Source organism: Crocuta crocuta, unplaced genomic scaffold (assembly GCF_008692635.1).
Source record: "Crocuta crocuta isolate KB4526 unplaced genomic scaffold, BGI_CrCroc_1.0 scaffold175, whole genome shotgun sequence".
In the NCBI taxonomy this organism is placed as follows: domain Eukaryota; kingdom Metazoa; phylum Chordata; class Mammalia; order Carnivora; family Hyaenidae; genus Crocuta; species Crocuta crocuta.
Genome location: NW_027530988.1, coordinates 238,812 through 251,623, shown reverse-complemented (window position 1 = coordinate 251,623; position 12,812 = coordinate 238,812). Strand labels below are relative to the sequence as shown.

General features: G+C 41.7%; 1 protein-coding gene across 2 annotated transcripts; it reads right to left on the bottom strand.

Annotated features, from left to right (window-relative positions):
• Nucleotides 1-8,578: 8,578 nt before the first annotated feature.
• Nucleotides 8,579-12,191, bottom strand: RNASE10 (ribonuclease A family member 10 (inactive)). Of its 2 annotated transcripts, none has more exons than XM_077770407.1 (2): nucleotides 12,110-12,191; nucleotides 8,579-9,940 (listed from the first exon to the last, which is right to left on the bottom strand). In XM_077770407.1, the coding sequence occupies exon 2, from the start codon at nucleotides 9,906-9,908 to the stop codon at nucleotides 9,261-9,263; it is 648 nt and encodes a 215-aa protein (XP_077626533.1). In that variant the 5' UTR covers nucleotides 9,909-9,940; nucleotides 12,110-12,191; the 3' UTR covers nucleotides 8,579-9,260. The 2 variants fall into 2 exon arrangements, with proteins under 2 accessions (XP_077626533.1, XP_077626531.1); XM_077770405.1 differs by having other exon boundaries at nucleotides 8,579-9,913; nucleotides 12,110-12,159.
• Nucleotides 12,192-12,812: the final 621 nt, after the last annotated feature.

Genomic DNA, 12,812 nt, shown 5'->3' with positions numbered 1-12,812 from the left:
AGAAGCAGAATGCTACCACTTTGATCACATGCTGTCACATTTGATCAGCTAGAAATGAATCACTGGGGCACCTGGGTGGCTCGGTTGGTTAAGCATTCAACTGAGGCTCAGGTCATGATCTCGTGGTCTGTGAGTTCGAGCCCCACATCAGGCTCAGTGATGACAACTTGGAACCTGCTTCAGATTCTGTATCTCCCCCTCTCTCTCAGCCTCTGCCCCACTCACACTCTGTCTCTCCCTCTCTCTAATAAATAAATAAATGTTAAAAAAAATGAATCACTAAATTCAGCCCATACTTCAGGACAGGGGAATTAAGTTCAGTGAATATGTAGACATGAAATCACCACAATAACTAGAAACCATAAAGCTCTTATCAAGGCACTTCTGAAAAGTCTCAGATATTGATGAGAAGTGGCTGACTATCTCCAGATTGAGAAAGTTGGAAACATGGTATAGTGGTAACACAGTTGATTTAAGTGTAAGGAGATCTAGTCCATCTTTCTTTTAAGTGGTATTGACTAGATATAAAAGGAGGATCAGGACATATCAGGCAATGTTGGAGAATGGGCCAGGCAAAAAAAATGTGAGTTTAATTTAATACATACACATTGAGCACCTAAAAATGTACAAGATATTGTTAGTTCTGCTGAGGATATTCCCCACTTGCTGATAAACAAGAAACAGAGAGGTTACTTGCCCAAGATCAGATAGTAAAAGAACTAGGATTTGAACCCAGGCTGTGAAGTTCCATATTCTCTGTGCCTAACTAACCATGATGCCGCACTGACATTCTAGAGTCTACCCCACCTGCTTATCTGCCTGAAGTAATCTTCAGCCTGGGCCCTTGACCATCAGCTCCTTAGAGACTTTCAAGTAAAATGAGGTCTTTATTCTTTCCTTAGAATACATAGGTCCTATAGAATCAGCTTCTGTCAAGGCTTGCCCTTTGGAAAAGTATTGGGCCAGGTGGCCTAAAAGCAGATCCTCTGATGGAAATTCTTGAGTTAGTAATTCATTGAGAGAGTACTCTCAGGAGTTACCTATAAGGAAATAACTGAAGCAGAATAGGGCAGAAGAAAAAGCTGAACACAGATATGATTTTAGCTCAAGACCAGCCTCAAACCTGACCTCATGGAGAGCTCTGGAACATAACTGACATAAATTAAACCCACAGGAAAAAATTTTTAAGGCAAGAGGTCCAGGTTCTTGCTCATCTGAACAATCAGTCACAGGCTATAGGCCACCCTGGGGGAAGGACACAACCTCTTAGGCATCGCCAAGGAGTAAGCCCCCACCCCTCCCTCACCCTTTCTAGAGGTGATTCTGCAGAGTAGGGTGCAACTGTGAATTCTTGGCAGGTAACACTCAGCAGCTGGGGTAAAGGATATCTATCTTTTTCAGTTGACCCTTTGGATTCCTTTTCCTTTGCTTTGGAAATACATTCTTCTAACCTGAGTCTCCTAATGCAGTTGTTTGCTGTATGTTGGTCCTTAGCTAGACCAGCTTTCCAGAGCAGTGCCAAGTGCTGGATCTAATCACATCATCTCCCCACTTCCTATCACAATATTTCCCTATAGGTCTCATTTATGGATGTGCTATAATGGCAGATACAATAACCAGTTTTAGTTTTTTGCTTTTTTAAAAAGAGAATGTATGCCCAGTAACCAGCACACTGCTGAACCCTTGTAAAAGAGTTAATAAAGTAGGGGCACCTGGGTGGCTTGGTTGATTGAGTGTCTGACTTTGGCCTAGGTCATGGTCTTGCAGTTCATGAGTTTGAGCCCCACATCGAGCTTGTTGCTGTCAGCATAGAGCCCGCTTTGGATCCTCTGTCTCTCTCTCTCTCTCTGACCCTCCCCCCTCAAAAATAAACATTAAAAAAACAACATATCTTTAAAAAACCGATTTCATAGAGTAAGTACAGTTTTTTCTTTTCCTTTTATCATCTTATAAAGGTACTGACAATCCCATTCATTCTTTGAAGCTAAAAACTTTGTATCCTTGTATATAGGAATGCACAATAAGTTTATAAGGATATAATTCCAGACACTAGTCTCATGTCAGTAATGGAGATCTGACACTTTCAAACAGTGGGGCATGCAGTGCCTCCTAAAATCTGTACAAATAGGTGAAGAGCTATAATGCCCTAGCTTGAGCACTCACAATTCCCCTCATTGTGGCTTCTACTTAGCCTTAATACTACCATATTCCTCATCTCTTTTATCCTCCCCCAAATCCATATTTTACTTGGTCTCTGAATCATAATTCTAATAAAGAGCCAGCCCAGTTGCTCCTAGAGATGACATCTCTGTGATGTGAGTCACTTCCTGGAAACCAATGGAAGCCAAATCTGCACACATGAAGAAGAAATGGTGGGCCTCTGGGTAGGGTACAGGGTACAGAGGCAAGAGCATCAGCAAACTACATGCTAAAGCAGAGGATTGCTGAACACAGTGATGACTCTGTCCCTTGGACTTCCTTCACATCCCACCAACGATGAGTCTCTGCCGGATGTTATAATTTTACCACCTTGGGAAGGAGAAGGGTTGACGAAGGCCAGCTCAGTTTACTCTGCCTGCCAAGACTGAGCACTTGACAAGCTGAGGAAGAGTCTCCATGTCAGAAGTATAGTGATTTATTGCTGAAGATTTAGAATTATGGGTAAAGATATGCATACATACATATATTATATATATTATTATACATATATATATGATTATTGTCCAATCAGTGCACATGCAGATTCTTTGTGATATCTGTGCACCATCTCTTCCTGCTAGACCTAGGAACCATTTCTTTGTGTTCTTTACTGTCAAATGTATTATTCTAGGATAATTTTACATCTCCCACCACAAGAAAAAGGAAGCACAATGCCATGACCTTTCAAAATTTGTCTGAATTTAAGCAACAGAGATCTTCCTGCCTCTGCAGTTTCCTGATGCTGTTTATTTAGTGCTGGCTGTATCGTGACTCATGACACTGCATCACCCTCCATGCTGCCTGTGAACACCAGCTTCCAACAACTCTCTTGAAGTTTGCTTTGTTACTTTACACTGTTGACAGTGACCACAAATGCAAGTCTTACCCAGTGACTTAGTCCATTCAGGCTGCTATAACAAATACCACAGACTGGGTGTCTTATAAACAACAGAAATTTATTTCTTATAGTACTGGTGGCTGAAAGTCCGAGGTCAGGGTGCCTGAGTGGTCCGGTTTGGCCTTCTTCTGGGTTGTAGCCTTCTCATAGCATCCTCACATGGCAGAAGGGGCTAGGGAGCTCGGTGAGAACTCTTTTATAACAGCATTAATCCCATTCATGAGTGCTCCATGACCTAATCCCCTGGGATAGGCCCTACCTTCTTTTTTAAATTTATATTTATTTTTATGTATTTATTTGGAGGAGATTAGAGTTATTTTTATTTATTTTATTTATTGTTTTTTAATTTATTTTTTTAAATTTACATCCAAGTTAGTTAGCATATCATGCAGCAGTGATTTCAGGAGTAGATTCCTTAATGCCCCTTATCCATTAGCCCATCCCCCCTCCCACAACCCCTCCAGCAACCCTCTGTTTGTTCTCTATATTTAAGTCTCTTATGTTTTGTCTCCCTCCCTGTTTTTATATTATTTTTGCTTCCCTTCCCTTACATTCATCTGTTTAGTATCTTAAAGTCCTCATATGAGTGAAGTTATGAGATATTTGTCTTTCTCTGAAAAACTAATTTCACTTAACATAATAATACCTTCTAGTTCCATCCATGTACTTGCAAATGGCATGATTTCGTTCTTTTTTATTGCTAAGTAATACTCCACTGTATATACGTACCACATCTTCTTTACCCATTCATCCATCCATGGACATTTGGGCTCTTTCCATACTTTGGCTATTGTCGATAGTGCTACTATAAACATTGAGGCGCATGTGTCCCTTTGAAACAGCATACCTGTATCCTTTAGATAAATACCTAATAGTGCAATTGCTGGGCCATAGGGTACTTCTATTTTTAATTTTTTGAGGACCCTCCATACTGTTTTCCAGAGTGGATGCACCAGTTTGCATTCCCACCAGCAGTGCAAAAGAGATCCTCTTTCTCTGCATCCTTGCCAACATCTGTTGTTGCCTGAGTTGTTAATGTTAGCCATTCTGACAGATGTGAGGTGTTATCTCATTGTGGTTTTGATTTGTATTTCCCTGATGATGGGTGATGTTGAGCACTTTTTCTTGTGTGAGTTGGCCATCTGGATGTCTTCTTAGGAGAAGTGTCTATTCATGTCTTTTGCCCATTTCTTCACAGGATTATTTGTTTTTTGGGTGTTGAGTTTGGTAAGTTCTCTATAGATTTTGGATACTAATGCTTTATCTGATATGTCACTTGCAAATATCTTCTCCCATTCTGTTGGTTTCCTTTTAATTTTGCTGATTGTTTCCTTTGCTGTGCAGAAGTTTTTATTTTGATGAGGTCCCAATAGTTCATTTTTGCTTTTGTTTTCCTTGCCTCTGGAGATATGTTGAGTAAGAAGTTGCTGTGACTAAGGTCAAAAAGGTTTTTGACTGCTTTCTCCTCAAGGATTTTGATGGCTTCTTGTCTTAGGTTTAGGTCTTTCATCCATTTTGAGTTTATTTTCATGTATGGTGTAAGAAAGTGGTCGAGGTTCACTTTTCTGCACGTTGCTGTCCAGTTTTCCCAGCATCACTTGCTGAAGAGACTGTCTTTATTCCATTGGATATTTTTTCCTGCTTTGTCAAAGATGAGTTGGCCATACGTTTGTGGGTCCATTTCTGGGTTTTCTATTCTGTTCCATTGATCTGAGTGTCTGTTTTTGTGCCATTCTTTGTGACCTCTTTTATAACTAACCACACTACACCCTGCCTTCTACACATAGCCACCAACAAGGAGGATCCCTTGGATCCCAAGGGGCCCATGGGCAGAGTAAATAGAGGAGTCCTGTTTACATAAAGAATGACTATTATTTATCTTTATCAACGTCAACTCAAGAGAGCACATCATCACCTATCAATCAGAGGCAAGAGAAGACAAGTGTCCCAAGGGCCCTGCAAAGCAATGGTCTCAAAAGTCCTAATAGGAGACAGGAGTAGCTATTTCATCTCCACATGATGTGGAGCTTGCAAACAATGGAGTAAGCACCCTGGGTGCCAGCAGTGGGGATCATGGGTTAAGGAGCAGGTGCTGCTATCCCTGACCCCCTCGAGTGCTATAGGCCAGAAGTAGTAGAGCAGTAAGAACATGAATGGATGAAAACCTCCCACACTGCACTTAACTCCTGGAGTCAGTAGTGACCACTGGTGACTAGTACTAAATTCATACTGTGTCTGGGATGTGTTTTAAGCCAAACTCATATACAAGCACCATTCTGGTGACCCAATCTCCCGTGATCCCACAAAAGAAATACCATGCCACCCAGAGGGTGTGATCCACTTACCAGGCCACCCTCCTGGAACCAGAGCTTGGCTTTAGGACTCTAGGATGACTGCATAATTGCAAGTCTCAGAACTTCTGGGGGGTAGCTGGTCAGCCCTATACATGGGATAGGGGAGCAGCGCCCTTAAAGGGAGAAATGAGACTCAAGCCTACACAGGTCCCAGTTCAAGCTCAGGGCACCTGATCTAGATGGTACTGCTGGTCCCAGTGAGTACCAGACACAAGAAGAGGACTTCGTATGTGAAAGGCACTCCAAAAGTATAGGGTAGTCCTGAGGGGCTGGGCCCAGGGAAGGTGCCCTGTTTGCTCAGTTCTAAGGACTGCACTAGCCCCAAGTATATAAATTTTGTGGCCTTCCAAGGGATGGAATTTCAGGGGTTTTATAGGGCCCCACATATACACATACTACCCAACATGCCCCAAATTGTACCCCATGCTAATGGTATTGCATTTTGTATTATAGTACTGCTTCCAGATGGAGTCTGTCAAAATGCCTAGGTGCTCAATGAGCAGTGAGCCCAGCAACATCACCACCAAATGTAGCTGCCACTTACTGAACCCTATTACGGGCCATTTAACCTCATAGAATTCTCATAGCAACCCTATGAAGTAGGTACTATCATCTCATTTTACAAATAAGAAGTTCTGAGACCCAAGAACTATTATCCATGGTCACAACTGCTTTTTTTTTTAAATGATTATTTATTTTTGAGAGAGACAGCACACGAGCAGGGGAGGAGCAGAGTGAGAGAAAGGGAGACACAGAATCAGAAGCAGGCTCCAGGCTCTGAGCTGTCAGCACAGAGCCCAACACGGGGCTTGAGCTCATGAACCATGAGATCATGACCTGAGCTGAAGTCGGACACTTAACCGACTGAGCCACCCAGGTGCCTCACAACTGCTTTTAAGTGGCAGAGCTATGCCACGATTATATGTTTCCGAAGAACTGGCTCTTTTCTCCAACAGCAGCATATCCCATGAGATTGACTGATAGTCTAAACACAGATTACTTTATAATCTTACCTAGTTTTTAGTCTTTAAGGTAGGCCCCGTGATAACTATATTAAATGAACAAAGCCCGAAGAAGGGCTTAGAAAAGTCTAGAACAACTTTTCCCAACTATAAACACAAGTTCTAGAAAATGTTATTAAATGATTAAGGGAGGGATGGGTTTCATGGTAAAATCAATTTAGCAATGCTGAATATGATCTGATCTCTGCCTATTAGAGATTCACAGTCACGCTAATAGTAAAGGTTTTGAGATCTGCTTAAAACAAACTTCACTCTGTTTCACCCAGCATCTCCCAAATCATTTTCACATCTCTATTAACAGTCTTTGAAACACCAACTCACAGGAAAACTGCTGCAAGAGGAATTGTAACAGAAATCTCAAAATCCTTGGATTCCACCTGGTATGCAGGCCCAAACTCATACTAATTGAATTGATATCCCCAGAATTATACTTATTGGGATTATATGCATTGTATTTTTTTTAATAGTTTATTGTCAAATTAGTTTCCACATAACACTCAGTGCTCATCCCCACAAGTGTCCTCCTCCATGCCCATCATATTTTTAAAGCTCCCCAAGGAGATTCTAATGAACAGCCAAGGTTGAGAGAAACTTGTACAGGGTGTTCTGTAGATGATGTTGCAGTGCCTTGCAGATTGTACAGGAGCTATTTTTTGGCTGTAGTCCCTCCCTTATAGCCACTTATTACGTTCAGTGCTAGTTACCCAAAAGGCAGAGTAAGATCACTAGCAAAGGAGGGGCCAAAAAGAAAAAGAGAATATTAGTGAGAGCAAGGAGATTGATTTTATATATATGTATTTTTTATATATGACTATATATATATAAATAAATCCCCCCCCCCAAAAGGGTTAAGTGACTTATTTCGGTAACAATCCAAACTTTGTTGAACTTTCATATAAATGTACTATGCTTTAGTTGGGTTTCTTTCTTTCTTCCTTCCTTCCTTCATTTCTCTTTCTTTCTTTCTTTCTTTCTTTCTTTCTTTCTTTCTTTCTTTCTTTCTTTCTTTCTTTCTTTCTTTCTTTCTCTTGAGAGACAGGGAACATGCACATGAGCAGGGGAAGGACAAAATGAGAGGGAGATAGAGCATCTCAAGCAGGTTCTGTGCTGTCAGCACAGAGCCCGACTTGGGGCTTGATCCCATGAACCATGACATNCTTCCTTCCTTCCTTTATTTCTCTTTCTTTCTTTCTTTCTTTCTTTCTTTCTTTCTTTCTTTCTTTCTTTCTTTCTCTTGAGATAGAGAATACACAAGAAAGGGAGAGGGGCAGAGAGAGAGAGAGTGTGTGTGTGAGAGAGAATTCTAAGCAGGCTCCATGTTCAGCACAGAGTCTGACACAGGACTCCATCCTATGACTCTGGGATCATGACCTGAGCAAAAATCAAGAGTAGGATGCTCAACCAACTGAGCCACCCAGGTGCTCCAGGGTTTTTTTTTTTAATATTTTGGAGAAAGTCCATAATCATCCAGGATGTTGGGCCTCTAAAATCACAACCTGGCCCTGTGTTCATGTCCTGAGAGGACGACTCAGAATCTAGAGGTTCTCCCCTGCACATGGTCATTCTCTCTCTTTCTCATTTTCATATCATACCTAGTACATAAGCACTTATCACAAGACAAAGAATCCAGAATTCAGGCCCTAACCTCTAATTAGAGTTCAGTGTCATGCTTTAGTCTCCAGGAGAGCAAACTGAAGGGTGCTGCAAATCAGAAAGCAGCAAATGAGGGAAGGGCAGGAATACTACATTTGAATTACAGATCAACCATTTATAAGTGGGGTGATGTTGGTCAAGGTGAAATTGACCTCTCTGAGTCTGTTACTTCTCATCTGTAAAGTGGAGTTTATCTATTGTCCCTCTTTACAGGGATTATGTAAAACCAAGTGCATGACAGCATCTAGTAGAGTGCCCACATACAATGATAACCTACTTCCTGCTTATCTGGAAGAGAAAAGAACACACTGAGCCCTCTGAAATGTGAATTAGGCTACTCAGCAGTTTTTATTGACTGTACAGTATTTGACAGGGGTGAGAAAACTTGTTCCTATCAAATGATTCTATGTTTAATATAATTTTTATAACTTTTGAAAAGGTCCAGATGATCAACAAGCAGATAATCAATAAGTGTGCCAAAGAAGAATATAGAAGAAACTTATGATATAGTTGCTTCTACAAAGACGCTTATGACTTCATAGGGTCATATATTATATACTCAAATTAATTAAAAGCTAATTAAATCATGTATACAGGTCCACAATCCTTTACCTAAAACTTCTATTTTGGGGAACTCAAGAAAAGAAACCTGATCCACATGGTTCACCAGATGGAATCCTAGATACAGTCATTGATTTGTATCTGCAGCACAAGGGTGATTTGTGGAAAACCCAGGAGGCTCAAATGATTGCCTTAGAGGCTCGTGTATCATAGGGAAGGAGCTCCCTGTAGTCCCATATCCAAAGGCAAACAGACCAGGGAACAGACTGATGACCAGACTCACAGAAGAGACTAGAGCAGCTCTTCACTGATCTCTTTCCAGGGCAGGAGAGATGGAGAACCTGGAGAGACTAGATATCATGACCCTATTCTGCCACCTGTAATCCCAGGAAAAAAATACAGTGTGAGTGAAACCTAGAACAGTGACGAATTGTGTTTTCAGGGGACAGTGATAAAGAATAAGCCAGCCTCTCTTCCCAGAACCTTTTTTTCAGAATGCCTAAGAGGAGGAAAAGGGTATGAGAAAGAAGTGGGAAGGAAAAGAGAAGGGGAAGGGGAAGAAGGGCAGTTGCTTCATTGCCCAGACAACACCTGGACCTTCATGTCATTACAGGATATCATAATAAACTTTTCAAAAATGAAAGTGAGGTAATTGCAGTGAGGAGTGACTAGGCCTGGTTTGGATAAGCTGCAAAATGTCAAATCAAAAGGACGGGAGCTTTTGTGGCATTTGCCTCCCTTGAGCTCACAGGCAACAACAGGACTGTTACAGACAGCTCTGACTGTGTCTAGATCCTCGTGGATGAAAGTGTACTGGGCTATGCATGTGTGGTTGTGTTGCTTCACCTTGTGTGCCATCAGGGCATTGCAATCCCTGGCCATCAGGTCAAACCTGAGATAGTCTTTGTTGCTCTGCAAGGGAGCCTCAGCTCTGAGCATCTTGTTCCCTCCAACTTCGTCTTCACCGAGGACGGTGTCTTCAGGCCAGCCAGGTTGCACTATTCCTTTGTTGCTCAGCAGCATGGTTTCTGTAGTTCGGCTGCCCTCTCCTTTAGTGGCCTGGGTCTTGTCCTCTGAGTTGCTAGACCAAAACTCACTCAGGGGCTGATCGCTATCCTCCAGGACTGCAGCAGCCATCTGAAGTCCCAACCCCAGACCCACCCCCACACCCAGCAACAGCAGCAACATCATAAAGAAGATATGTACCAGAGTCAGCTTCATCTTTCCTGGAGGGGAGAAGGGAAACAGAAGGACTGACTTTGAGATGAAACTTGGCTCCACCAGGGACCCCAGACTACCCTAAACCCTGATAGCGTAGTCTTTGGGGTCTCCTCTCCTTTCTCTACACTAGGCAGAGATTCTTGCTTGTTCTTTTCCCATTTTTCTGGTCCCTCCTCACAACATTCCTGTTGCTGTGTGATAAGCTGTGAATCCTGCAGAACAGGAAGATGACCGGGGGAAGCAGCTCTAAAATTGGCTCACATATGGGGAGTCAGTGGGGAAAGTTGACATCCAGTGACTCTTAAACAGAAATTAGTTCCAAATAACCCAAGAGAATGGTTAAGAAGACAAGCAAGTACAGTGTCACACTGTCCTTGAGAGAAATTCTTAGAGAAAGCCTTATTCTCAGTAAAGGACTAGAATTGCCATAGGAGACCATCTTTCTATTTCTATCCCAAATTAATTTTTGCTCATTCAAGTATCTATTACTCTCCTTTCTACCCACCTTGCCACAAAAGATACAAATAAATAGAATAAGTACCATGGTCCATTGTTACTCCTAAGCTTAGACTATGTGGTAGGGACAGGTGGGCTGTAGGCAGGGAGGCTATGCCCTATTTTGCATCTCAGGACCCTGTTAAAACCACATGATGTCATGCTAGAACTCTTCTATACTAAAGACTCTTGGGTGCCTGGGTGGCTTAGTCGGTTAAGTGTCCAACTTTGGCTCAGGTCATGATCTCACAGCTTGTGGATTTGAACTCCCAGCTGTGCTGACAGCTCAGAGCCTGGAGTCTGCTGTGGATTCTGTGTCTCCCTCTCTCTGCCTCTCCCCTTTTCATGCTCTGCCTCTCTTAAATATAAATAAACTTTAAAAAAAAAAGATCTCTTAGCACTTGGGTATTTCCTGCTGATTAGTTTTGTACTCTCAGGGAGGAAATGGAGTAAGAATGAAAAAAACAAACAACTGACCTGCTGGTGTTCCCCTACTAATAAAGATCCCAATGATGCTGAGAGTAGGAGCATGTATCTTTGTCCTGCTAGGCCAGTTTCATCCCCCTGTCAAAGACAGACCTTCCCAGGGGACCTGGGTGGCTCAGTCAGTTAAGCATCTGGCTCTTGATTTCGGCTCAGATCATGATCTCATGGTTTCATGAGTTCAAGCCCCACATTGGGCTCTGCATTGGGAGCACATAGCCTGCTTGGGATTTTCTCTCCTTCTTTGTCCCTCGTCCACTCACACTATTTCTGTCTCTCAAAATAAATAAATAAACTTTAAAAAGAGAGAGAGAGAAAGAGACCTTCCCTACTAGAAAATAAAATTGCTGTAAAGAGCATTGAGACAAGTGATAAAATTAGAATATAGTCTGTGGTATAGATAGGAGTATTACATCAATGTTTGATACACTGAAGTTGAAATATTATACTATGATTATTTAAAAGAATATCTTTATTCTTAAAAATGAAACTTTTTGAAATATTAAGGAACAAAGGGGTATGAGGTATGCAACTTACCCTCAAATGGTTCAAAATATTGGTTATATGTATGTAAATACATACCTTTACAGAGAAAGAAAGAAAATGATTTTTTTTAATTTGTTTATTTTTGAGAGAGAGAGAGATAGAGTGTGAGCCAGAGAGGGACAGAGAGAAAGGGAAACATAGAGGCCGACTCTGAGGCAGGTTCCAGACTCTGAGCTTTTAGCACAGAGCCCAACATGGGGCTCGAACTCACAAACCACGAGATCATGACCTGAGCTGAAATCAGATGCTCAACAGACTGAGCCATCCAGGTGCCCCAGACAATGATTCCTTTAAATATGGGGGGGAATTTTTGTTTATTTTATTTATTTTTAAAGTTTATTTGTTTATTTTGAGAAAGAGATAGAGGGAGGGGCTGAGAAAGAGGGAGAGAGAGAATCCCAGACTCCATCCCTGACTTGGGGCTGGAACTTATGAACTGTGAGATCATGACCTCAACAGAAATCAGGAGTCTGATGCTTAACCGACTGAGCCACCCAGGTGCCCCACTGGGAAATTTTTTTAAATTATGTATCTGGATAGAGAGCATTCAGGAGTTCTTTGTAATACTGCTGTAACTTTTCTTTAAAGTTGAAAATATTTCAATATTTAAAAAAATTTTTAAAGCAAAAGAACTTCCCGTGTTTTTCCCTGGGGTACTCAACACCACTTTGACTTACCTCCACACCTAAGTAGCCTCAAAGATTTTTGTTTTCTCCCGTTCCCCAAGTTCTTCCCTCCCAGGGTTTCCTTCTTTGTGAAAAGTGCCCTGGATGCTGGTCTGTAGAAAAATGGTTAGCTCCTGCTGGTCCATGTGCTCTTAAACCCAGACTTAATTCCTAAGCCCAACCTCCTTCCATTCCTCCCACCAGCACTGAATAAACACAGTCACCCAATTCTCTCTGCCCCCACAAACACTTTGAAGTAAGGCTATTTGGACATTGAGACAGACCCAGACGTCCAAGGCAGGAAATGTCCCCTGCCTGGGAAAATGCAGACAGTTTTGGTTTGGTCAGTTGTCCAACTCCTGAGTTACACCCACTATCCTGAGGTTTATAGCAGCCTGATTTTGCCAGGAATTTCAAATCAAGTCAATTCTTAATATTCTCTACATGTACTTCCTATAACCCTTTTCTGGAATTGAGATCTTTGGCCTTTATATGAACCAACATGGCTATTTTGGTTTTACATTTTAGAATTCTGTTATGACTTAATTTGAACACTCAGAATATTTCTTTCAGTCATAAATTTACACATACCTTAACCTATGAAGATGATCTCTGCCCTCCCCTCCCTGCTCCCTCTTTGCAACCCAGCCAATAACCATATTCCCATAAGAATAGCCGGATTTTGTGAACCTGAGAATTTAGCCCTAGATAAGAC

Bases quoted from the DNA above. Each gene is read 5' to 3' on its own strand.
- RNASE10 (XM_077770407.1), bottom strand. From the start codon at position 9,908: ATGAAGCTGACTCTGGTACATATCTTCTTTATGATGTTGCTGCTGTTG.